Source organism: Sorex araneus, chromosome 10 (genome assembly GCF_027595985.1).
Source record: "Sorex araneus isolate mSorAra2 chromosome 10, mSorAra2.pri, whole genome shotgun sequence".
Classification (NCBI taxonomy): Eukaryota; Metazoa; Chordata; class Mammalia; order Eulipotyphla; family Soricidae; genus Sorex; species Sorex araneus.
Window position 1 is genome coordinate 23,940,237 of NC_073311.1, and position 26,993 is coordinate 23,967,229.

Genomic DNA, 26,993 nt, shown 5'->3' on the forward strand with positions numbered 1-26,993 from the left:
GCAAATGCAGCCACTAAGACATGGGCAGTATCCCGGATTAAGCAAGCTTAAGAGGAAGCACTGGCCTAAGCAAGAAACATCCTGCTAGGGAAAGTGCAGGGCAGGCGTTAACAGACTTATATGTGGCAGATTATCAGTCCAGTAGGGAGAGTCCTGTCAAGAAGAGCAGAGTATTTCCAAAATCTCAAGGCTACTGCTTATCTTGCTTTCATCGTACATGCCCAGAAAAGTGCTAACAGCACTGCTCTTTGTACTAACTAATTTCTTATAGTGTATCTGACTAAAGGAATGAGGAAAATAGAGGCTAAGCCTAATAAAAGCCCAAGGTGCCTTTTGTTCTGGGCTGAGGCTAACTTGTTAGGAGTCTGTCTCATTCTTTGACAGTCAAAGATGCCCAACCAATTGGCTTGATTGTGGTAAATCACCACATGATTGAGGTTGATTTTGTTTTTTGTTTTGTTTTGTTTTGTTTTGTTTTGTTTTGTTTTTGTCGGGAGACCACACCTGGCTGTGTTCAGAGCTTACTCCTGGCTCTGCACTCAAGGATCACTCCTGGTAGTGCTGGGGCACTGTATGCCGTGCACAGGATTAAACTAATGTTGACCACATCCGAGACAAGTGTCTTACCCACTGCATTCTCTCTCCAGAGTCTAAAATACAATCATTTACTCTGAACAAAGTTTAGTAATATTCAAAAGGGGAGTTGAAGTGGAATCTTAGCTTCAAAAGTTATTAATAAAATATGGAACTAGAGAGAAATGTCAGCAGGTAACAAACTTGCCTTGTACATGCCCTACCCAGGTTTGATGCATGGCACCCCGGATGGTCTCCTGAGAATGTCAGGAGTGATCCCTAAGTATATATACATATATATATACATATGTATATGTATATATATAATGATACTTTCGGAGTGTCAATGTGTTCAAGGATTTGCCACCCCAACTCTTCCTCCTGATTCTTTTTCAATGTTATTTCCCCATTTCCATGGCTTAACTCATCCGGCAAGCAGAAATCTACATCATTCACATCTTAGACTCTCACAAAACACTTTCCTAAGAGCAACCCTCAGATGCTTAGTTTTCCAGAAGTCTACTAACTCATCTCTCCAACACTGGACTCAACATATAGTTTCCCAAAGTAGTTCCTACTCTCTATACCTCTGGAAACTTTAAACATAATCTCCTTTCTTTCTCTTTTTTATTTTGTGTATCACATATTTAAATAAGTACTTTTGAATATATTTTAGGGCTTATATGTGTGTGTGTGTTTGTGAGTGTATAGTATAACATATACTGTACATATACATACATATAAACATGCATATACATTGTGTAAGTTGCTTCTGTTGTTGTTTTTTGCAATGAAGGCAAAGCAGCCTGTACTCTTGACTCTGGGGTTACATAATAGTAAAGCACAGGTTCCAAGCTAAAGGAGCAAATTGAGGTTTTTCTCTGTCATCCAATTGGACTGCCATGATTATGACTAAGAGAAATAACATGGAAGTTATTTCAAGTAGATGGGTAAGAGCATACAAAAATACTTACTGGTATGTGGAAAAGACAGACTCCAAGGTAGAGCCAGTTAATGACACAAAATAATGTCCACACATACATAAGCACCAAGAATTTTGATAGATATTATCAGTGCATTTAAAGACACAAACATTATGTTATGTATTTATGTGATCTAAATAACAGAAAAATAACATTGAACTCTCCTGGGTATTAATAAAATTATATAATTTAAACTTTGGTTCTTTGTTGAAAAGCCTGAATTATCTTGAACTCACTTGACCACAAGCATATGGTGTATTCTAGCAATTACCAATGATATATTTTCTGACAAATTCTTTATACAACTTAAATTTTCAGTTTCACAATCAATTTACTATGTATTTAAATGCTAATATTACTTTCTAAATGGTAAAATGCGTAGTAATATTTTTTAAATTTCTCTTGACTGAATCTGAAAATTAAGAAAGTAAAGTTAAAGAGGCTAACAAAATACTACAGAATGCAAAGTAGTCTTTCCACACTGCCCCTTTGGGTTCAAACCCCTTCAATCCATTTGGTATCCTGAGTCCTGCCAGGAGTGATCTCTGATTATAGAGACAGGAGTAATCCCTGAGCACAAGAAGGTATGGCCCAAAAGAAAGCAATAAATAAAAGTAAAGTCACTGGTATATGTTATTAAAAACTAAAAATATTCTCTTTGTTATGCAAGTCATTTTCTATTTTAAGGAACTCAGCAGTGATACATAAAGCATGTGTATTAAATATATCTTATATATTTGAGATATTACTTCTATCAGTATATAATATCTCACTGCCTATATGGTTGAAAGGATAATGTTCTGCTGGTGTTAAATTTTCACTTTTTAAAATCATTTACCTTTCAAATACCTGTCCATAGCTTATTAAACAGACACTGGCATTTTCCATGTTTGAGGGAGACAGAGAGATGAAGTGCTCTTGAGGATTACTGCAAATCATTATTGGAACTTTAAAGGGGTACAAATAAGCAAAGAATCCAAAGGAAAAACAGTGCAGTCTGCAGAAAAGAGGTTAATGGATGAAGGCTACACAGGGAAGGTAGCATTTGAGGAAAGCTATAGTCAAAGAAAAAGAACCAAAAAACCTAATGGGTAGTTTCAGAGTTTCATAGATGAGGCAAACAACAAATGAATACAGGCAGTTTTGCTAAAGGAAATGAAGCAGTATGTGACACTGGTCCAGGCCACAAAGCATTTTATGCCAAACCAGTGAGATAAAGTTTAAGGACAGGAAAGGAACAAAGCACTTTAAACAAGGAAATACTAGCTTGCTATGTCCTCATACATTATGATGAATGGTCTTCTGTTTTCCGTAAGTAGCAGTGAACAACAGATTCAGCCACATTTATTCAACTTTTTTAAAACATATACTATTAATGCAAGGATCTCGTGACAGAGAAATTTATTCCAAACAGAAATGACTTCTCCTTGGGTTCAAGAGAACCCATTGCTCCTGTCAGAAAGAGATTCTTTTGGTCGAGAAAGTGCACACTTTTGTTTTCAGTTTCTTGCTGATCATTGCTTTTCCTTAAATCATGCAGTTTCCAGTAAATAAAACATGTAACTGATAAATAAGAAAACATTAAGAGTGTCCAAAGAGTGCATTCTTCCCACCCACTTTCTCTAACAAGCTCAAACAAGATCCTGTGAACACAGAGCTGTGACAAATATGCTTCCAGAGGTAAACTTGGAAATATGAGGTGCCATTTAGGTTTAAACTTACATCAATTCACAATTACAAAGTCAGAGATTTAATAAAACAGAGACAGTGTTTATTTTCAATGACAGACCTAAGGTGAAACAATGTTGGGCCATCATTTGTATGGACTTAAAATTAAGACTCTACTACAAATACATACACACACATAAATATACACACACACACACACTTAATTTTGTTTCCAAGTAGGTTTTTCAACTTGTACATAGTAAAAACTCATAAATTAAGTTTATTGCAAAGGTAACTTAAATTTTATTTAACTTAAAAATTTAAATAACTTTAATATTTACTTTTAAAATATTAAAAGTAATATTTTCCTACATTAAAACTTGTTTTCAATAAAATGTATTCTAGAAAACCACATTCTAGAACTTGAGTTTTGGTGTTTGTCCACAAAGCATGCAATGGAAACACTGAGACTAGAAAGTGTTCAGAGGACTCTGAATAACGTGTATGTGTATATTTATATATGTACTTATACATATATTTACATATATAGACACAAAATTTATAGTAACAGATACTTTAGAGCTAATATGTGAGAAAATTAATATAATTGTGTTAGATATTTTATATATAAACAATATTTCAATCTAAAAATGTAGTAGGGCTATATGCAAAACTAAAATGCAATTGAAAAAGTCTTACAGAGTATATTCTTCAGATTCCTTTTCATTGTCTTTTTTATAAATACTTATGTTATTTAGGTAAATTAAATTTTAGGCTTTCCTCTTAAAATGTGGTAAGTACAATATATACAAAAATGACAACCTATTACTAACATTTAACAAAGATATGAAATTGAAATTCAGGATTACTCATAATATCTAAAATTTGTTTGCATAGGTTAGTTTTTGTGTTAGAGAAACTTTAAGAAAGTATTTAAATTTCAACTCAGCACAGAATCATTTCAGAAATAATATTTCTATAATGAAAACACTTGAAAATCTTATCTTTTCCATATTTATGTTATTCTGTTTATTTTACATCATCTCATTTTTTTTGTAATAGTACTTCAGCCAAATAAAATGCAGTATATTAAAATAGATTAAGTCACATAAATAAAAATTATGATTAATTCTCTTTTATAATATAGTGTCAACTCATAAACCTTTAACTTCATGCCTTAAAACATTCTTCTTTTCATCCAACAGAACTAAACCAATAGTAGTACCATAACATTCACTACAAATTGTACTGTTCCAATGTGTCATGATAAGACAATATCTTATTCATGATAAGAATTAAATATAATTTCATTAAATTAACATTTCAAATATTGAAAAGTCTTTGTTAACACTTAATTTTTTTCTTTCAAAATTCTAGGAACTTTACAATATTGTAATAACCACCAAAAAAATTGAGTGGCTCAAAATTATTCCATGATGTTTCCAAAGAAAATTGTCTGCCAAGAAACATGTCAGCAAGATATTTACTGAGAGTATTGCAAAAAGCCTGTGTCATGACTGGGCATATGGAATTTACTGACCCTTAAACTCTGAGGCTGAAGTAGAATACCTAATTTTTTTTCAAGCTCCCCTCTAACAGCCAGTTACAGGATATTGTTAAGAGTGCTTATATCTCAGTGTATGAAAAAGTAATAATTCTGCAGAACAGCCCCCGGGCACTTGCATTTTGAGTCACTGCCATAATAAACAGATCGCCACTGGGAAGTGAATACATTCTGTAACAGCACAGACTTGCACTATCAGAAGACATCAGTGTAAAGCAAGAGAGGCGACAAGATTAAAAATAGAAGAAAAAAAGAGGAGATAGAGTAATCACATTTACTGCTTGTAGTGTGCAGAAGCAAAAGACTTTTACAAAATCAGACACATTTTATCAGAACCTCTATTTAAGATAATTTAGGTTGTGATATTAATTTACTAGGTCATTATATTTTTTCAGGAGATGACAACGATGTAGCTAAAATAATTAAACACCCAGCTGTTTATATTTCCATAATGTAAAATATACAGCAAGAAGAGGTTCATTTTCCCTTTTCATGTAATGATATGGCTGAATTGCAAAGTAAATCTAAGTACTGAAAGATGCAATTTGAGGATAAAAATGAGATAGAATCTGAATAAGTTCAGACCTAACCATTTCTAAATTTATGATTAATTTATTCACAAGCAATTAAAATATATTTAGTAAGTTGCAACTTTGTAACTTACATTTATACTATATTATTAATTATTTTGTCTTTCTGATACCGTAGAAAACCTTCCATATTAGTGACTTTCTACTTCCAGGTTAAAAAAAAAACATACTAAGCATGGTACTTAACCTATTATAGTATTGATTGTTCAGAGATAACAAAATTTAACCACAGGAACTATTTAAAGCTATATATATGCTATACATTCATTAAGCCTAGAGGACATATTTTGCAAAGTTCCATAAAATGCCTTTCCATTCTTTTCTCTCAGTAATATGAAAGAGGAATTTTCTATAGCAATCCTTATAGTACAACCATAAATAACAATATTGAGGAACATATTCCAAAAAGCCTCAAGGATAGCACTGAAACAAATTTTTAAGCCTTGTGAAAATCCTGTTCACTATAGTCACAGAAAATCTTAATGCCATATTACTTGCCATATTTTAAGAATACATCAAGCTGACATGCACAGTACCCATTAGTATACCTTCTAATACTTTAGCACTTTGCAGTTATCCTTTTCTTACATTTTCCCTTTATTAAAAGTTTGACTATATATCAACTTCCAAAGTAGGGAAGCCATTTAAAGCACACTTACTTGAAAAGTGTAAAACCGGGTCCCATTAGGAGGATGCACTTTAGGGGAGCCAGAAACGGTGTTCATATCCGAGAAAATCATTTCTGATCACAGAGACAATATAATCCACAAGGAGCTACAGAGGCAGAGCAGAGAGCTTAACGTACGATAAATCCGTGCATGCATTGAGGGAGACGAGAGGGTAAAATGAAATCTACCCCATCCTTCTTAGATACACCGTGATAATATTTTTTAATCTTTCCCCTGCTTTGAAAATCTCAGCTCAAAGATGTTCAGCCATCAACCTTTCGTGCAGCTAGTTCTTTAGAACATACAATGTTTAAAACAAATTTAAAAAACACAGAAGGAAAAAAGCAAGAACTAACAATAAATGGAGCTTGTGCAGAATCTGGCAGTGCTGTGGACCTGCCCATCTGTTCTCAGTGATAATCACCTCCCTCCACCACAGTCTAGCAGAGTGATTATGCTAAATATCCTGGTTAACCAATAACATACAGTTTCATTTAAGAGAAGCAAGCAGTGTGTAATTCAGAGGACCTCTCTGACTAACCTGAAGCATGTTTCAAATACTGTTTAAAGCTGATTAAGTTACAAATCAATGCCCCATTACTCTCATATTTGTATGGTTCCAAATCTTTTTTCCCTAAAATTTTTTGGGTGAGGTTTTACATTTTTGCACAAAGTCTTTTTTAAGTAAGGAATTCTTTTCTGATTTGTAGATCACAGCATATTATAGTTATAGCAATAAGTCATACAAATCTGTAAGGCTATCCAATAATGGCAATTTTATCAAGTCAAGTACAATGTATTTATATCTTTCATAATTCCCAAACATTATTAATAAGAAAATAAATAATAATTTTAGTATTTCTTTAAATTCAACTGAGAAGTAAATCTTTAACAATCAATACATAAAAATAAAAAATAATGAACTTTAATATGTCAATGAAATAATCTTTTAGATACAGAAAGGTTTTTTTTAACTCAAGATACAAATATAGTGATTGCAAACTTCCAGGCTGTGTTGCAAGCATGTTCTTTTTGGGTGTCTTTAATACAAATCATTCTGTGTGTAGAAAAGATCAGATTCAGATGATTTTACACTTTTTAGAGGTAAAAATAAATGTTCCATTTACACATGGTTCAAAGGTGGAGATTTCAGGAAGAAAAAGATGAGAATGAATGAAAAGCAGCATCTTTGTGAATGCGTTTAAGATAGCAGCATAGTAAATAATAAAGAACCAGGGACCACAAGCTATAAATCTGGTATTTGAAAAAGGAATATACTAGGTGTAGCACTTAAAACTTAAAATATTACAAAAACATTCAAGATTTCTCTACTTATTATTCAAATTTCTAGAATCAAAGAGAAAAAAATAGAAAACGATTCAGACGCTTGGTTGAAATTCCTTCATATTAGTGAAGTTATGTGAGTAAGTAATTGTTTACCTATGAAGCAGCATAACTAAAATTAGAAAACAATTTTCTATTTCAATGTGGGGATACTTTTGTTTTGTTTTCCTTCAGGTCACACCTGGAAGTTGTCAAGGTCAACTCCCAATTCTATGCTCAGAATTCATTCCTGGCAGTGATCATGGGATTGCAGTTTGAGGGAGTGATCTGGAGACTCCTGGATTAAAAAAAAAAAAAAAAAAAAAAGCAAAAAACTTGTGCTTAGCCCTTTACATTATCTCTCAGAAACAAATCTACTGCTGGATTAAAAAAAAAAAAAGTGTGCTTAGCTCTTTAAGTTATCTCAGAAAAAAATTTGGTGATAATTGTCCATAGAGAGTGGCAAATGTTTCACAGTTTTTATTGTATTTACATTGCTCCCCAGTTGCTAGCATCCTTGATAAATTTAAAAAATCTGAGGCCAGAGCCATAACATCACAGATAAGACATTTTCATTGCATAGGGCCAACCTAAGTTTGATCCTTGAAACCCCATATAGGTCCCTCAAGTCCCACAATTAGTGAACTGAGTGTAGAGCCAGGAGTAAGTCCTGATCAACTCTGGGTATGGCCCAAAATGAGGAAAAAAATCAGTAATTCTAACATCTGCGCATTATGATAAACTAAATTTTTGATGCACACTTTAGTTCCAGGTTCAAAATCACTAGTCTATGTCTCCCAGTTTATCCAGATACGGGAAACATTTCTCAGCCTTCCTATATTTTCAATGACATTTATATAGTTACTTTGAAAAAAGTACTCTCTGCAGAGAGTCTCTTGCCCAAACGCCTGGCTGTCTTTCCTGGGGCCCCTCGGAGGGGATGGGCTCCAGCTTCCCTCACCACCCCAAGCAGAGCTCCCAGTGGCTGAAGACCACCGGAACCTAGCTACAGCCATGCTCAAGGCCCCTCTCTACAAATTCGGACAGGCCTCAGGCATGAAAGTACCAGCAGAAGAACCCAGGTGTGTCTAATCCCATCAAAAGCTAACATCCAGAGACTGAAACTCGAGCTCCCAGAAGCTTGTAGCTTCTTGTAGCCTACTTCTTATAGCCTACTTCTTGTAGGCTACTTGTAGCCTACTTCTTATAGCCTACTTCTCCCTCTGAGAGAAACTGGCAAGCTTCTGAGAGTTTCCTGCCCACATGGGACAACCTTGCAAGCTTCCCATGTTGTATTCATATGCTAAATTCAGTAACAAGCTGGATCTCATTCCCTTGACCCTAAAGTGCCCCCAGTGGGACATCTTTGGGAGGGCCCAGTTGAGAGAGACTTCTAAGATCTCAGGGAAAGGATTAATGAGAGGTTACTGAGCCCACTCGAGAAATTGACGATTAACGGGATTTTGTGATTGTGATCGTGACTCCTGTTTTAATAGACTTTCAGAGATGACCTTTGACCTACCCATCTCAAGCTCTTTTAGAAAATGGAAGATATAGGAATTGTCCTAAACTAGTCTATGAGGTCACTATTATTTTGATAATAAAAGCTGACAAAAATAATGAAAATAGATGACAAGCCAATCTTTCTGAATATAAAAAACCTAATTAAAGCAATGTAAACCAAATTCAATACACATAGTCAAAAAATTATATGTTATGACTATGAAGACAGAGACTTGTTCTAGGGATCCAAGAATAATTCAATAAATTCAAACCAATTAATATACTACATTTACAAGAGGAATTCTAAAGGGGCTGGAGCGATAGCACAGTGGGTAGGGCATTTGCCTTGCATGCGGTCGACCTGGGTTCGATTCTCAGCATCCCATATGGTCCCCTGAGCACCGCCAGGAGTGATTCCTGAGTGCATGAGCCAGGAGTACCTCCTGTGCATTGCCGGTGTGACTCAAAAAGCAAAAAAGCAAAAAAAAAAAAAATTAACAAGAGGAATTCTAAAAATAATATGATCATCTAATTAGAAAAAGAAAACTCTCTTGACAGAATTAACATTGGTTCATAAAAATTAAAATAAAATAAAATCTGGGGCTGGAGCCATAGCACAGAGGGTAGGGTGTTTCCCTTGCACATAGTTGACCTGGGTTCGATTTGATTCCCAGCATCCCATATGGTTCTCTCAGCACCGCCAGGAGTGATTCCTGAGTGCATGAGCCAGGAGTAACCCCTGTGCACCACCAGGTTTGACCCAAAAAGCAAAAAAAAAAAAAAAAAAAAAAAAAAAATCAAAAACCAAAAACCAAAAAACCTCTTAACAAAGTATAAAGAAGAGAAATCTCATCTCAATGTATTAAAGTTGATGTACAATAAACTCATAGCTAACCACATACTCAACAGTATACCTCTAAGATATGGTGTAAGGCAAGGATGTCTACTCGCACTACAACTGATTACTCATCAGTGTGAAAGTTCTAGACACATAAGTTAGGCAAGAAGAGGAAATTAAAGGGATGTAAACTGCAAAAGAAGTTAAAATTTCAAATTTTCACTATTTCTAGATGGTATGAACTGGAGCGATAGTACAGCGGGTAGGGCGTTTGCCTTGCACATGGCCTACCCGGGTTCGATTCTTCTGTCCTTCTCGGCCAAGCTCCTGAGAGTATGTAGCCCGCATGGCAGAACCTGGCAAGCTACCCATGGCGTATTCAATATGCCAAAAACAGCAACAGCAAGTCTCACAATGCAGAAGCTACTGGTGCCCGCTCGAGCAAATCGATGAGCAACGGGATGACAGTGCTACAGCGCTAGATGGTGTGATAATACATGTAAATAATAAAAAATAGAAAAAGTAAAAATATTTTAAATGTCAGGATTAAAAATCATTATGTAAAAATATGTTCCATTTCATATGAAAACAATAATTTTGAAGAGAAAGCAAATTGAAAATGATAAGGGAAATGGAACAGTTGGCTAATGCTTACCTTTAGAAATTAGAAGGCCAGGGAAGGAGAGTAATAGAGGGGAGAAGACGAACCAGTCTTAAGGTAAGGAAAAAGCACCAGGAGCACTGGACACATTGGTGGAGTCTAGGCAAGAATCTGTGTACATTTAAACCACTAGCAGGGCCAAAAGTACTGTGATCGTGGAGCACAAACTACAATTATTAAACTTCAAGATGTATTGTTATTGAGGAGGAAGGCTGGAGGGTGAGGAGAGAACAGGGGCTCATTTGTGGAAGGATTCTGGAATTGGTGGGGAACTGAACATCATATGATTGGCTTCCTATTGACAGCTTTGTAAGTCATGGTGACTAAATTATAAAAGAAATGTAGAGGATATGAAACAAATTCACCAAAAATGATGCCACTGTAAAATAAGTAGAACACATAAGTAACGGAAAAATAGTTCATACTCATGAATGGGAAGAATCCACATTGTTATAACTGTCACTGTCATCCTGTTGCTCATCGATTTGTTCGAGCAGGCACCAGTAACGTCTCTCATTGTGAGACTTGCTGTTGCTGTTTTTGGCATATTGAATATGCCACGGGTAGTTTGCCAGGCTCTGCCATGTGGGCTCGATACTCTCAGTAGCTTGCCAGGCTCTCTGAGAGGGGCGGAGGAATCAAACTTGGGTCTGCCACGTGAAAGGCGAATGCCCAACCGCTGTGCTATTGCTCCAGCCCTTGTTATAACTATTCTTCTGAAATAATAATACAGATTCAATGCTCCCTGTCTAAATTCCAGTAACATTCTTAAAGGACATAAAACAAATACCACTAAAATTTGTTTCAAATCATAAAAATTAATACCCAAAATTACACTGAGAAAATAAATACAGGGTTAATTACAGTCCCTGAATCTAGCTATACTTCAAGGCTATAGTAATCAAAATAATATGGTAGTGGAATAAAAGAAGACACTTAAAACAATGGAATAGAATCTATAGACCAGAAGTAAATATTTAGATATACAAAATATATTGATAAAAACATTTCAAAAAGAATAAGACAAGCTTTTACAACCACTGATGTTGGTAAAAGTGGTTAGTAATATACAAAAAAATTTAAATGGACCTCTATCTCATACCATATATAAAGGTTAACTCAATATTGTTATTGGCCCAGAACCAATAAAATGCGTCAAGGAAAACATAGGCAAATACTCTGTGATATGGACATCAATTCCTTGATTCCATTTTAAAGGAAAACAAGCAAAAATAAAGTAATGGGTAAATGTCAAACAAAAACATTACCTGTACTATGAAACTAAGAGCTAAATAGGTAGTACAACAGGCAAGGCACTTACTTGCCCTTTACTTAGCCAACCTGGATTCTATCTCTAGCACCCCATAAGTTCCCAGAGCACCAGCAAGAGTGATTAGAGCTAATAGTAAGCCCTAAAGACTGGTGGGTGTGCTCACCTCCCCAAAAATATATTAAAAACTATATCTAAAATTTAAAAAAATACATTATACTGAATGGGAGAAAATATTTGCATACTATGTCTTACAAATGGCTAACAGCCAAGGTATATAAAGCACTAAAAGACTGAAAAAAAAACATAACAAATGGGGAGAGAAACTCAATAAACACTTATCCAAAGAAAACTTACAAATGGTTTCCAGGCACATTCTAAGGTGTTAATTCTAAGGTGTTAATTGTCACTGAATATCAAGGAAATGCAAATCAAAATGACATTGAGACAGAATTTCACACCAGTGAGAGCGGTCTACCTATATATATTTTTAAAAAGAATGAAAACAAGCAGAGCAGCAGAGCTGCAAGGTATAAAGAAAAAATATGAATGCTTAATATTTTTTTGATGGGACTTAAACTTATTCCGCCTCTAAAGAAAACAGTGCTGAGTTTTCTCAAAAAATTAAAACTATATGAAGCAGGCACAGCAATTCCATACCTTGTATTTGTCCCCCAAACATTAAGTGTGTGTATACACATATATATGTATATGTTTACATATAAATTTGTATATGTGCATATATACATATAGTTATATATACATATGCATAAATATATAAATATATGTGTGTACCTGTGCTCACTTTTGCACTATTTACAACAGCCAAGATTGGAAACATCTCAAATGCCCCAAAACACATGAAAGAATAAAAAATATCATGGTATATCTGCACAATGGAGTAATACTCAGGTAAGAGATAAATTTTTGTACTGTAACATGAATAAGACTAGAGAATATCAGGTTAAATAAAATAAGTCAAGGACAAATGCTATCTGCCATATTCATGTGGAATATAAAGTAAAAATGCAAGGGAATAGACAATTTTTTAATAAAAACAAACTTTAGACTATCATCACAGAACTGAGACTACAAAGTGAAGGGTGGAGGAAGATACAGATGGTCATATGGATAGAAGTAGAAAGAGTTACTGACATCTTAGAAGGTAGATCTATTGAGGCAACAGTGTACTGAAACATAAATATTTATACTATTGTAAAATCATTGCTATCAAAAAATATTAGCAAATATCCTATTAGATATCCGATCATCTGATAATAACATCAATTTTGCCTGATGCTTTCTTTTTATTAGAATGGATTTATTAAAGGAAACATATAAAAGATATGTCAAAATGACCAAACCAAAAAGCAAAATGTAGTTTCAAAAGAAATCCTACTAATAATTCCAAGCACATTCTTCAAGGGCTTAGACAAACGTTGCCAAAATGTGTATAGGATCATAAAATTTCTTCAATGAACAAAACATTTTGGAGAAAAAATGATGGAAGATACTGTATTTCACAAATTTATATTAACTTATAATGCTACATCAATCAAAACAGTATGATACTGGACTAAAAGCACCCTCTCAAACCAATGAAATGGAACTGAGAGCCCAAAGAGAAACCTGCAAGCATACGAACAGTCTAAGACAATGAAGCTAGGGACATGAACCTCTTCAACAAATGGTGCTTGGAAAAATGGATAGCCACATGCAACAATTTCAGCTTGTTGAATCCTTATTTTACACCACATACAGACACACACACACACAAGATAGATTAAACACATTCAACAAAATACCAGGATCCCTAAAATATACAAAATATACAGAGGAAAACATAGGCAGTACTCTAGCACGGCAGGTAGGGCGTTTGTCTTGCAAACGGCCCACCCAGGTGCAATTCCTCCATCCCTCTCAGACAGCCCAACAAGTTATCATTCCCTTGACCCTGAAAGAGCCTCCAATCATTGAGAAAAATGAGTAAGGAGAGGCTGCTAAAATCTCAGGGCTGAGTATAATAGAGACATTACTGATGCCCGCTTGAGTAAATCAAGGAACAACGGGATGACAGTGATACAGTGATAGAGTGATATATAAATTTTATTTATTTTATTTATCTCAAAAAATAAAATATAAATTTTATTATCTAGTGAGCTCTCTACCCCAAGGATACAAAAAGCATTAATTCATAAAGATTTTTAAATCTCTCACTGAGCTGGAGATTTAGTCTGCGAATAAGGTGCCTGCTTACACACAACCAACCAGCCTTTGATTTGAAGCACCCCATACAATGCGCTGAACCCTGCCAGGAGTGATCCCTGAGTATAGAGCCAGAAATGGTATCGAATATATAGAGAGCCAGAAATAAATCCTGAGCACATCCAGGTATGAAATATATGTATATATATGCATATGTATCATATATAATATATTATATAATATTTATTTCCTGTTATATATAAATGTTCCATACCTGGATGTGCTCAGGGCTTATTTCTGGCTCTCTATATACATATATACATATATGTAAACTTGCTCCAGCCCTGATAGCACAGTGGGTAGGGTTTTGCCTTGCACTCAGCCGACCCAGGTTCAATTCCTCCGTCCCTCTTGGAGAGCCTGGCAAGCTACCAAGAGTATCCCACCCCCATGGCAGAGCCTGGCAAGCTATCCATTGCGTATTTGATATGCCAAAAACAGTAACAATAAGTCTCACAACAGAGACGTTACTGGTGCTCACTCGAGCAAATCAATGAACAATGGGACAATGGTGCTATTATTATTATATATAGCTCGAGCAGGCACAAGTAATGTCTCCTTGTGAGACTTATTGTTACTGTTCTTGGCATATCAAATATGCCAAGGGTAGCTTGCCAGGCTCTGCCCTGTGGATAGGATACTCTCAATATTTTGCCGGGCTCTCCGAGAGGGATGGAGGAATCAAACCCGGGTCTGCCACGTGCAAGGCAAACACCCTACCGGCTGTGCTATGGCATTTATTCAAATTCTCAAGAATTTGCAAAGTAAGGGCATCCGCTGAGTCAAGTTGGAGAGCCACTTCTGAATATTTTAGAAGTGGGATTATCTCATGAAATATTCATGGAGAGGAATAACATTAAATATAACCATATACTAAAAAAATTCTGATGCATGCAAACAGACCTATTAACTTTGTCTCACAAAATTAAAAGCTTTGGCTGTGAATAAGTTAGTGAGAAAAGCACAGAGTTTACAGTACGGAAGAAAATAACTTAGAATGGTCACCGTGTGAGGGCAGGGATTTCCACAGTCTGACAACAGAAAGAAAGAAAGGAACCGTGCTTTTCTCGTTCATTGTCAAACTCACTTCTCAAGGAACACATTCCTTCTCAGCAGAGTTTATAGAAGATAAGACACAATAATCATAGGGAGACTCACCCCATGAGTAGAGGGAAGTGTAATCATCAAAACTTCATGTTTTCCCTCACTTACATTCTTTTATTTTCTTTATATTTGTTCTTGAGAATTCAGTAAAAAGTTCTATTCATTCACTTCTTCAGCTTTTCTATTACTTCCCTAAATTGGCATGTGAAGTCAGAACTCATCAGAAAACAAATGATAAGCCTGAAATTTTCAATCTCATAAGGGCCTTTACACAGTCCTCACCACTGACTTTTTAAGCAGCTCAATAAATAAGTATCCTTATAGTGTTTCTGTATTGCGTCCTGACTTACTCTCCTTAGATTATCAATTTTATACCCTTACAACTCCATGTATCTTTTATCCTAGCCTTTATTTACTTTATCTTTGTCTCTTTTATCATGCCTGTGACTGATAAATACATTTGCATTTTTTCATATGAATAAACAAAGCATCCTGGTAACATTGTATCTACATAGGGTTTCCTTAGACATCATTAATGATGATTTTTAATCTCTTTTCATGGAAAGTCCCTTCAGTGAAATTTCTTTGGCTATCCCTTTAAGTTATCAATGTATTCATGGCATCTCTAAATTTAGTTATATGGAGCATATCCAAAAGTCTTTAAAATTCCAGATAGAAATATAGAAATCCTTAATTATAATGTAACATAGCAGAATATTCTGTATATTAAGGTGTTCTGGAGTGCTTTAAAGGTACCAATATTTATATCCCCAACAATGATTTAATTCATTTGTTGTTTAGGAGTACTGATATATTTACATAAAACTATCCAAGTGTTTTTCAATGTTCAAAAAAGATTAAAAGACCAGTGATACAGTGCAAGCATTTTATTTTATAGCAAAGCTGAACACAAGAAAGATCAAAATGCCCTTCTCGGTCATCCCATGAATCATTCTGAGTTAACTAGGGCAGAGCTTCTCAACGAGTGGGTTGCAAATAGGTTGCACGTATGTGGCAATATCAGTCTCTCAGCTTCAGTGAAACTTGCTATATCCTGGGACTAGCAGACTTCCAGGCACTCTGTTCTAGGATTGAGTATCATCCTTGATCTACACTAGCATTTTGAGATACACGATTTTATACTTTTATAGTTTTGACAAAGTGTGAACAACGCACTGATCAGGTGTGCCCTAATGCTTAAAATTCACAAAATAATATTCCCCCCCCTTGAGAAATCCTTTCAGCTATTTCCACATTAAATTCTATTTTTATATGAACTCTTCTAGTTTTGGACTTTCTAACCATTTTTATTAGGATAATCATCAGTTCAATAAATAGATGAGTCGTGAAAATGCTAAATAGCTCTTAGACAGAGAATGGCCTAGCAAAACTCTTTTTTAAATATATTTATATTTAATTATTTAAAGTGTACTACATCAGATCATTGAGGTCAAAATGTAGACACTTCAGTAATTATGGTCAAGTTACAGTTCTGCAGATGATTGATTAAGCAGCTATAAAGACAGAGAATTGAGAGTTTATTCTGTCTTGATAAAATATGAGTATACATTTTTTTTTAGATTTATTCCTTGGTACTTGATATTCACTACACATAAGTAAAGGGAAGGAACATAAATGTTAGCAGAATATAACAAAAGCATAAACTCTCCTAAATGTTTTACTTTCATATTAAAAATCAAATAATCAGTACTATGCTTAGGGCTTCCAGAAGACAACATTATATAGAGACTATTAGATCAGTCATTTTTTTACTTGATTGAACTGGTTAGATGCAATAAATCAGATATTGCTCTGAATTTCCATCAAATTATTTTTATAAACATAGCTAAAATTTAAAACTAACATGGACTCTAGTGTCAGTAGACCTGGTTCAAATCTAATTTTTCTACTTCTTTTGAAGAACACAATTGTGACTCAACTTCTCTGTTTAGAGTTTCTCCTCTGAAAAATGAGAATGAGAATAAGTCTTTAATTATGTGAATTTAAATCATTTAGATAAAGGAAAATAACACATGTATGTGTAATATAAAAGAGACAAACAAGAAAATGAGAGCCTAGACTAATGGCACAAAGGGTTGGGGAAAAGAGACGATACCTGTCAATGGGTAAATAATAATAATAATAATAATAATAATAATTGCAAAAACAAATAGGTTCAGAATAGCTAATATACAGCATGGAGTTATAGTTAATGATAGCGGATTTTATATTTAAAACTGTCAAAAGTGTAAAGCAAAATGTTGTCCCTATAAAAACATGAAAGAAATAGCAATTCAGGAAGGTTTTAGGTAAGACTATTGCAGTAACCATTTTACAGTATATTATGTATATCAAATAAATACCTTAAACTCACATATAATGTTATAAAGTCAATTATATTCCATAAATAATAGTGAAGTAAATGAAGTAAAATCTAAAATGAGCAAAATTTTGACAACAAAATTGTAATCCATTTTAATTTATGTATATTAACATACAATGTACACAAAGCAGTTAATGTCATCATTACCCTTCCAGTTACTCAGAATCAAAACCTTTGATAGTCTACATGTCTTTTATATTCTGACCAATAGACTGTTACATTTATGTCCCTCTAAATTAAATTTTTATACAGAATTATTTTTTTACTTATAAAAACTAAGTTAAGGGGGCTGGAGTGATAGCACAGCGGGTAGGACATTTGCCTTGCATGTGGTGACCCAGGTTCGACTCCCAGCATCCCATATGGTCCCAAGCACCGCCAGGAGTAATTCCTGAATGCAGAGCCAGAAGTAACCCCTGTGCATTATCGGGTGTGACCCAAAAAGCAAAAAAAGTAAAAAAATAAAAAAAAATAAGTTCAGGATCTTTCCCATCCATGAATGTGACTCTTTCCATTCCCATACTGCTACTCTGCGCATGTGCTGTAGCCTTTATTAGCATCTCTCATGGTAGAGTTGCTGCATGTGATGTTCCTGCCCATTCAACTCAGATGACTCCAGAGAACACAATATATGTTCTGAGCAAAGCAGCCTAGAGTATCTGTAAAAAGTGGATCAGATCATTCTAACCTCCCACTTTCAAACCTCCAATAATTTCTTGTCATACACTGGGGATTAAATCCATGTCCACAGGGAAACAATAGCCTCTATGGGCATACAATATTTAACCCTATTCCGCAGAAGGCACACACAAATACACACAATACAAAAGGTTGTACTAAGATTTTATTTGTTACACCTGGTGGTGCTCAGGGCTTATTCCTGGCTCGGAACTCAGGGACCACTTCAAGTGGGCTCAGTGGACCATATGCCATGCCAGTGATCAAACCTGGGTTGGACATGTACAAGGCAGCAGACTATTCACTGTACACTCTCTGACTCTCATCCTTTACACACACACACACACACACACACACACACACACATATTATGGTTGTGCTGGAGCAATAGCCCAGCAGGTAGGGCATTTGCCTTGCACGCGACTGACCTGGGTTTGATTCCTCCGCCCCTCCCAAAGAGCCTGGCAAGCTACCGAGAGTATCTCTCCAACACAGCCGAGCCTACCCATGGCATATTCAATATGCCAAAAACAGTAACAACAAGTCTCACAATGGAGACGTTACTGGTGCCTGTTCGAGCAAATCAATGAGCAATGGGATGACAGTGACAGTGATTTTATGGTTGGGAGGCCACATTTGGATATGTGCATGGCTTATCCCTGGTTCTACATATAGGGATCACTCCAGATAGTGCTTAAGAGACCATACTTTCTGTCTGAGATTAAACTCAGTTTGGTCATATGCAAGGCAAGCACTCTACCTGCTCTACTATTTCTCCATCCCTTCATCCTCTATATTTCTACTTCGATAATTTCTCTACTTGGCCTGACTTGAAAGAAATTGATTGACCAGTGATGACTTAACTGAGAAAGTAAAAGTTTCCTCCTTGAGAAAGTAAAAATTTGCAGAGGAGAAATTTGAATAAGATAATTATTTTTGAAACTCAAATATAAAAATATTTTTTTAAACTTTCCCTGGAGTGAAAAAAAAAGGCACTTTGTAAAATCCAAGCACTGCTTAGTTTGAAGTTTGTCATAATACAAAAAAAATTTTTTCTTATGGATCCTTATAAAATAAGGCAACCTTTGAGACAAAACAGTTTTGGCAATGGATATGTAGACAAGTTAATTAAAATATGAAAATGAAGAGTTTGTTACTAGAAGAAAAATAGAAACATAAATTGTAAAATGTCTTGCAACAACACTTGCAATTGACATTTGAAAAAAAAATTGAGGGCCCAGAAAGTGCAGTGGACAAGGTGCTTTCCTTGACCACAACTTATCCAGGTTCATTCCCTGGCGTACCTGTGTATGTGCCCTGGCCTTTATTAGCATCTCTCATGGTAGAGTTGCTGAATGTGATGGTCCTGCCCATTCAACTCAGTCGATTCCAAAGAATATATATTGTGTATATTGTGTTCTACACAAAGCAGCCCACATGCCAGCTGTGATCCCTGAGCACAGTGCCAGGAGTGAGTCTGAGCACAGCCAGGTATGGACCAAACTAAGTAGTAATAGTAGTAGTAGTAGTAGTAGTAGTAGTAGTAGTAGTAGTAGTAGTATATCACTGTCACTGTATATCATTGTCATCCCATTGCTCATCGATTTGTTCGAGCAGGCACCAGTAACGTCTCCATTGTGAGATTTGTTGTTACTGTTACTATTACTGTTACTGTGGCTTCGGATACACCACAGTAGCTTGCCAGGCTCTGCTGTGTGGGTGAGATACTCTGGGTAGCTTGCCAGGCTCTCCAAGAGGGAGGGAGAAATCAAACCAGGGTTGGCTGTGTGCAAGGCAAACGCCCTACCGCTGTGCTATCGCTCCAGTCCCAGTAGTAATATAAAAGTCTACAAATAATAAAGCTTTATAAGATTTGAATATGTCCTCTGTATCAAAAATGTAGCTAGGTTCCGAAGACCACCAGAACCTAGCTACAGCCATGCTCAAGGCCCCTTTCCACACATTCGGACAGGCCTCACGCATGAAGGGACCAGCAGAGGAACCCAGCTGTGTGTAATTTCCATCAAAGGTCAGCACCGAGACTTAAAAGCAAGCTCCCAGAAGAGAGCGATGCAGAGAGTCTCTTGCCCGCACGCCTGGCTGTCTTCCCCGGGGCCCCTCGGAAGGGATGGGATCCAGCTTCCCTTCCCACCCCGAGCAGAGCTCCCGGCAGCCGAAGACCACCGGAACCTAGCTACAGCCATGCTCGAGGCCCCTCTCCACACGTTCGGACAGGCCTCACACATGAAGGTACCGGCAGAGGAACCCAGGTGTGTGTAATCCCATCAACGGCCAACATCCAGAGACTTAAAAGCAAGCTCCCAGAAGCGATATCATGTAGTCTACTTCTCCCTCTGGGAGAAACTGGCAATCTTCTGAGAGTTTCCTGCCCACATGGGACAGCCTTGCAAGCTTCCCATGGTGCATTTATATGCTAAATCCAGTAACAAGCTGGATCCCATTCCCCTGACCCTGAAAGAGCCTCCAGTGAGAGATCATTGAGAGGGCCGAGCCGAGAGAGACTTCTAAGATCTCAGGGAAAGGACAAATGGAGAGGTTACTGAGCCCGCTCGAGAAATCGACGATTAACGGGGATTTCGTGATTCGTGATTCGTGATCAAAAATGGATGAGACCTGGATCAATGTTACACAATGAATATTGGGAATATGGCCCAAGTCATAGCGGAATCCATACCATGTGTCAGGCCCTGGGGTTGCTCTCACACTATATATCTGGAAGACCACTGGGGTGGCTCTGGTGGTCCCAAAGGACATTTACAAAGTACTGAGAGGAGAAGCCCTGAGTTGTACAAGGTACAAACCCTATAAACCCAATTCTTGGGGAGAAGCAGCACAGCGGAACTACATCAGGCAGGGCAGGGCAGTTTCCAAGCAGAGCACATTAGAGTCTTCTTGGGGTGGAGCCGGGCTGAGGCCCTACACTGCGGTAAAGCCCAGTGCTTCACCCACACCCTACTTCTGCTGGTATATGGAAATCCCAGTTGTGATACCAGGCTGCTGAATCGTCCCAGTTCCACAGCTCCTGGAGTGTGTAGCCACATATGCATCTCCAAATTTCACAGTCTTGACAGCCCAGTAGGAGCACAGAAAATCAGATGGGAAACTTGCACAGAAGCACACTGAGATCACTGAGCAGAGAAAATACTACAGAGGCTCACCTAGCACCTAACAGCTCACTAAATCCTCAAGCGATGACTTTAGTAATAGCATTATGAGACATAAGCAGGGTTTTTCATTTGTTTGAGCAGAGGTAACAAAATTAGAGACCTGTTAACTTGGGTCTAAAAATCTACAGGTTTTGGGGCTGGAGCAAAGCACAGCGGGTACGGTATTTGCCTTGCACGTGGCTGACCCAGCTTTGATTCCCATATGGTACATGAGCACCGCCAGGAGTAATTTCTGAGTGCATGAGTCAGGAGTAACCTCTGTGCATTGCTGTGTGTGACCCAAAAAGCAAAAACAAACAAACAAAATAAATAAATGTCTACAGACTTTTTTTGCAGACAATTTTGACACAGTTCTAGAGCCTGGGTAAGTAGGACCTTTAAAGCACTACAGAGAACTTGAAAGATTAAAAAAAAAAACTGTACTTGAATAATTCAGACATGATATTGGGAATATAGAACAAAATCAAAGTAATACGTGAAAAATACCTACACGCAATGAGGTTTATATATATTAGCAACTCATCACCTCTAATAAAATAGGTAAATTATGAATTTATAAGTTATATTTTTAAACCAGAGTAAAAACAATAAAGCAGGGATTATGTTCTTCCAGGAGTACCTTAGAAAAAATAAGTAGTTGTAATGTAAAGCAGGCATAATAATGAACCCACAACTGCAGTCAATATCAATCTATTTTTAGTCAAATAGAACATTAGCTCTCCTGCTGGCAGTCAAATTGTGAGTAGGAAACCAATAATGGAGGTCCAAGGAGGAATAATCTCACTTACTGAGATATGTGAGATTTTAAGGATGTATTCATGAAGAGAAAATGTAAAACCCTAAAATACATAGAAGCATTTTTAAATAGATTAAAGGTGTGTCATTATGAACACAAACTAGCATTTATAAGTGCTAACCAAAAAGATAGTTTCTTAAAGTATAGAACAAAATAGTAGCATCCAGAAGAGAAGTAATGTGGGGTGAGGGTAATATTATAAAAAGAGGTTAATTTTAGTGGTAAAAAACTAATTTTTCAGCAGTGAATGTATTATAATATCAGAGATGTTTATTTACATGTCATAGACATAAAACCTACCCAATGTTATAATCAGATTTAATAAAAAGTTAATAAAACAAAATAATGATGGCCATCTCAGGAAAATTTAATTACTTAAAATGATATATCACTAATGTCATTCATACAAAGGTAAGTGTTAATTATTTTTCTGACTTAAATATGCATTACTAGCTTATAAATATGAGCAGTTAATTTAGCTGCCAAAGATATCAGAATAACTTACATTTACAATATAAAACTACCACTACAATCTGTTTCAGATTGCATATGCAGGATATCAACAACGTTTCCTATGCATGTGTGGGTGCAGTTCCTAAAACCAGAATTCAAAAGAAGAACAAATGTCCTGATGATCCAAATACAGCTCAATGACTTTTCTATACATTTTTGATGCAAAAAAGAAATAATAGATGTATTAACACTCATTTTTCCTCCTACTAGAATTATGTAAATTCTAAAATGGAAAGAAATTGTCTTTTACTTTCTGTCATAACATCAATGTCTCACACAAAGCAATTCAATGCATATTTGCTGAGTGAATGAATACAAGGTAACATACATAAGACAAAATGACACCATTCCCTGAACTTCTGAGAAAGGCATCCACGATAAAAAATTTTTCAAAGTAGAATTGCAGACCCTAATTATATATATATGTATATGCATATATATCACTCTTTAGAAGAAATATCTGCACATTTTATATAATACCACAGTCTTCTGTGAAAACAGAAATATAACAATATTTGGTCATCAAAAAATAACTAAAGCATTTAAGATACTATTTTCTGACTTTTCTTTAACCAATAATCACAAGGTATAATTGGAGAGACATTTCTTTTAGCATGATGGTCTTAGGTTTTTCTAACTCAGATAAAAAAAAAAAAGTAGGTCAAATTAGGTTTAAACAAAGCTGAATAAAATGATTTATATGCAAAAGAAACACAGAGTTGTCAAAATCCCAATTTCCAGGTGACCCAAAAGAGAAATGAATATTCAACTTAAAACTTCTTAAAATAATCATGCACCACGGACCTGGCAGAAGGCTCAAAGGGCTGAGCACATGCTCTGCGTGCAGGAGATCCATGTTGCATTCCTCTTACCGCAAGGCCCACCCGGCACTACACAAGGAGCCAAACACCTCCCGAGTGTCCAACAAAGAGCCGTGCTAGCTCGGAGGTGCGTATGTGTATAAAATAGGACAAAGAAAACTTTTTTTAAAAAGAAAACACTGTATAACTGTAATCAGTCCATATTTGAGTACTACATTTAATATTCATTAAAGATAAGATCATAATGTTTCTTAATAAGTATTCATTCTTATTCAGACTTTCAGCCATACTGTCATAATTTTTCTTATTCCCTGATCTTCACATTTATATTTTATTAGAATCTATTTTATTAGATTCTCTCAAATCTAGAATTGTTTATATATTCATATTCATATTCCTGTATTCTTGGTAGCTTGCCTGGCTCTCCAAGAAAGGTATAGGAATCAAACCCGGGTCGGCCTTGTGCAAGGCAAATGCCCTACCAGCTGTGCTATCACTCCAGCCGAGCCTGGCAAACTACTGTGATGTATTCGATATGCTAAAAACACTAACAACAAGTATCACAATAGAGACATTACTGGTGCCCACTTGAGCAAATCGATGAGCAACGGGATAACAGTGACACAGTGATACAGTGATTCCTGAATTACTGTCAGAAAAAAAATCATATCTTTTCTTTTAGCACTAAGAAACTGAAAGCTGGAATATAAAATGTGGCAGATTAATTCACATTTTGTTCTCCATTTATAAATTGGGCCATGTGAGGGTAAAGATCCTTAATCATGACTGTATCATCCATGCCTACAACTTGTTAAAAACAACATTTATTGATGGCTTATTATAAAGATTCCTAATAATTTGGTGTTTTCAAATGATCATGTATATCAGAATTATTCTTCCATAACATAGTGATGACTGTTAAGTAATAAGAATATTAGCAATGATACTTAAACAGTGAGAATTCAAGTTAGATAGTCAGAACACCATGAACTTTTCTGTAGAAATTGAAATTAAGTGTTAGCTGAAGGTACCATGTTTTTTAGTTTGGTGTCTATCTTGAATAGAAAAGTGTTAACCACATCATTTTCTACCTAAGATATGAAGAAAGTAAGACTGTAATAGAGTTATTTGAGATTTTAAAAGACAAATTTTATTTGTCTTTTATGTTCTGTAAACAAAATAGCTACATTTGGGGCACCAATCAAACAGTGCATAAAACAACACACAGACATAGACACAGACACACAGACACACACACACACACTACACATACACATAACAAAGAAACTAATTTATCTAATTTGTTGGTGAGAACATACAAGACTTACAAATCTTTATAGTGAATTATCTGTTATATTACTTATGTAAACAGGTTATTTCAATTACCCTATCATTCCCTTGCCAAAGAAAAATATATCATGGAAATCTGATCAATTATTTGTCCAGGCTTATCATTGTCCTGCAAAGAGTTGTACTAAGGCACAGGGTATGTTGTTTAAAGAAAAAATTTATGACAACACAGAAAATATTGCTATTATCACTAAAGTAGTATTCTAATTATTCTATGAAAAAACTATATTGCATGTCTATATCATATAATTATACTCTGTATTAAAATACTCTAGTGGGAGACCAGAAATATATCTTTGCATCTCAGGAGAATTTTTGCATAACCTAAAGAAAGAACAGAATGTACCTTAGTAGCTTATTACTCAAATTTGTGCACGAATATACTTCAACCAGAGTCATGGCTAGTACCTCCCCTTATACATCCCAACATTTTCAGTATCTATATTTTTTCTATAATATGTCCAATTTCACAAACATGTCTTAAGCACTTTGAAAGGGCCCTGATTGATGAACTCAAAGACCACATTTATATCCTTTAACAAGAAAACCGAGCAAGGAAAAAAAAAATTCAGTCACAGGGCACAAACTCACGACTAAAGTATGAACTTTCTTTGGATGACACCCAAGAAGGCGGGAAGTCCTGTTAATAGTTTATGTGTCAAAACTCAAGTCTGGAGGGATGGGTGTCGTGGTGTCATGGCACAATATTCCTTAGATGCTCTTCTGTGATTGGCAAAAATACAGCTCCCCCACTTCCCCCCCTCCCCCGCTTCCTTTTTCAAAGGCCAAGAAAAGAAAAGAAGCCCAAGGGAGTTTTAGAAATTTAGTCCAAGTTGACAGACAGTGCTAACACTCCAAGGAAGTCTATCACATCGATGACTGGGTGACACATGCTTGTGCATAGATCCTCAGAGCCAACTGATGCACAGAGCAGGACTGAGGGTAGAAAACAGTGAATGCTGGTATGTTGTTTCTGACTTGCATAATCTCTTGATAATGCACGGGTGCCTCACAGAAACACAACTCGATTTTCATTATCTCCACTACAGGAAAATGATCTATTTTATGCTAGTCTTTTTCTGGTTTCTTCATTTTTTTCTCCTTCCATTTCTCTTTACTGGGGTTATGGATATCATAGAATATATTTGTCTCTGGCTGGAAATTCAGTAAATTTTATTAGGAATCTTCACAAAGGAAAAACAGACAGAGAGATTCTAGATAGAAATAATGCTAACTTTGAGTGAGATATAGATGGGATTAGTTGAATTTTGACTCTGGCACTTCCTATAGTTACTATGTGTTATCTGTGGGCAAGACACTTAAGTCTTAAAATCATGATACCTAAGACTGTAACTAGTTAGTATTAGATACACCTGAGAGAGTCCCTAAGATTGTGTGTGGACACCTCACTTAAAAATAACACTGCAGGTAGTTAAAAAAATATTGGCCTACTTCATTTATACATTGCTTCCATTTTATGACACAATTTAAGAATCATTGCTTTCTTGCTTTCTTAATTTTCTCCTCTTCTAATTTTGCACTCCATAATTATTTTATGAGCTACAGTATAGTGTCTCTAATAAACAAATGATGAATGGATTGTTACAGAGAGAGGGAAAAATAATTCTCAGTAGCAATTAAAATAGTCAACCACAGGGCTTCCCCTAGTTGACAGAAATGTCTAATTTGCAGACCAGGATATGTAATTTGTTTTTCTGTTTCTCATTTTCTAAGTTTTAATGCCAAATCATGCTAAAGTTATGTATTATAATTTATATTTTTATCTTATTATAGGATCATTATAGTTAGCACATTAGGTCGAAGAGGACTTTAGAACTGTCTGAAAGAAACCTCTATAATCTGAGAAATTATTTTCAAACCTTTTCATGTTATCTACTAATATAGACTATTTTCATTTATAATCTCAAATTTAAGACAGCATAATCTAGGGCATCACTGAAATTATGATTCAAATTAAGGCTATAATTCATCACTTTAACATATAGTTAATAAAATTTGTAAAATTAGAATGTAACAAAATACACATAATATTGGTTAGAAATTCTCTTTTAAACTGTCTGGATTACCCAGAACTGTGTCTGGTAAAGTGGACAGAGTACTGCAAAAAAGTAATGAAATTAATAACATTGAAATTGCCTGCTAAACACCATGTTCTGGAAGAAATTACCGTAATACAATCATAAAGAACAACAGAAACTCAATTATTCTGATAGGAACAAATTTAAATGTTGCA

The 26,993-nt window shown here is 35.6% G+C and overlaps 1 protein-coding gene across 21 annotated transcripts in view; it reads right to left on the reverse strand.

Moving 5' to 3' along the window:
* The window catches only part of PPFIA2 (PTPRF interacting protein alpha 2), a 469,663-nt gene that overhangs the window by 295,177 nt on the left and 147,493 nt on the right, over positions 1–26,993 (reverse strand). For 2 of the 21 annotated variants that reach the window (XM_004602707.2, XM_055118497.1), the window contains exon 1: positions 6,038–6,428. The exons of 17 other annotated variants lie outside the window; for them this stretch is intronic. In XM_004602707.2, the coding sequence (XP_004602764.1) occupies positions 6,038–6,118 (81 nt within the window). In that variant the 5' untranslated portion in view covers positions 6,119–6,428. Of the gene's footprint in view, positions 1–6,037; positions 6,429–26,993 lie in introns of those variants that run through there. 2 more of the 21 variants (XM_055118495.1, XM_055118494.1) reach the window with 1 other exon arrangement.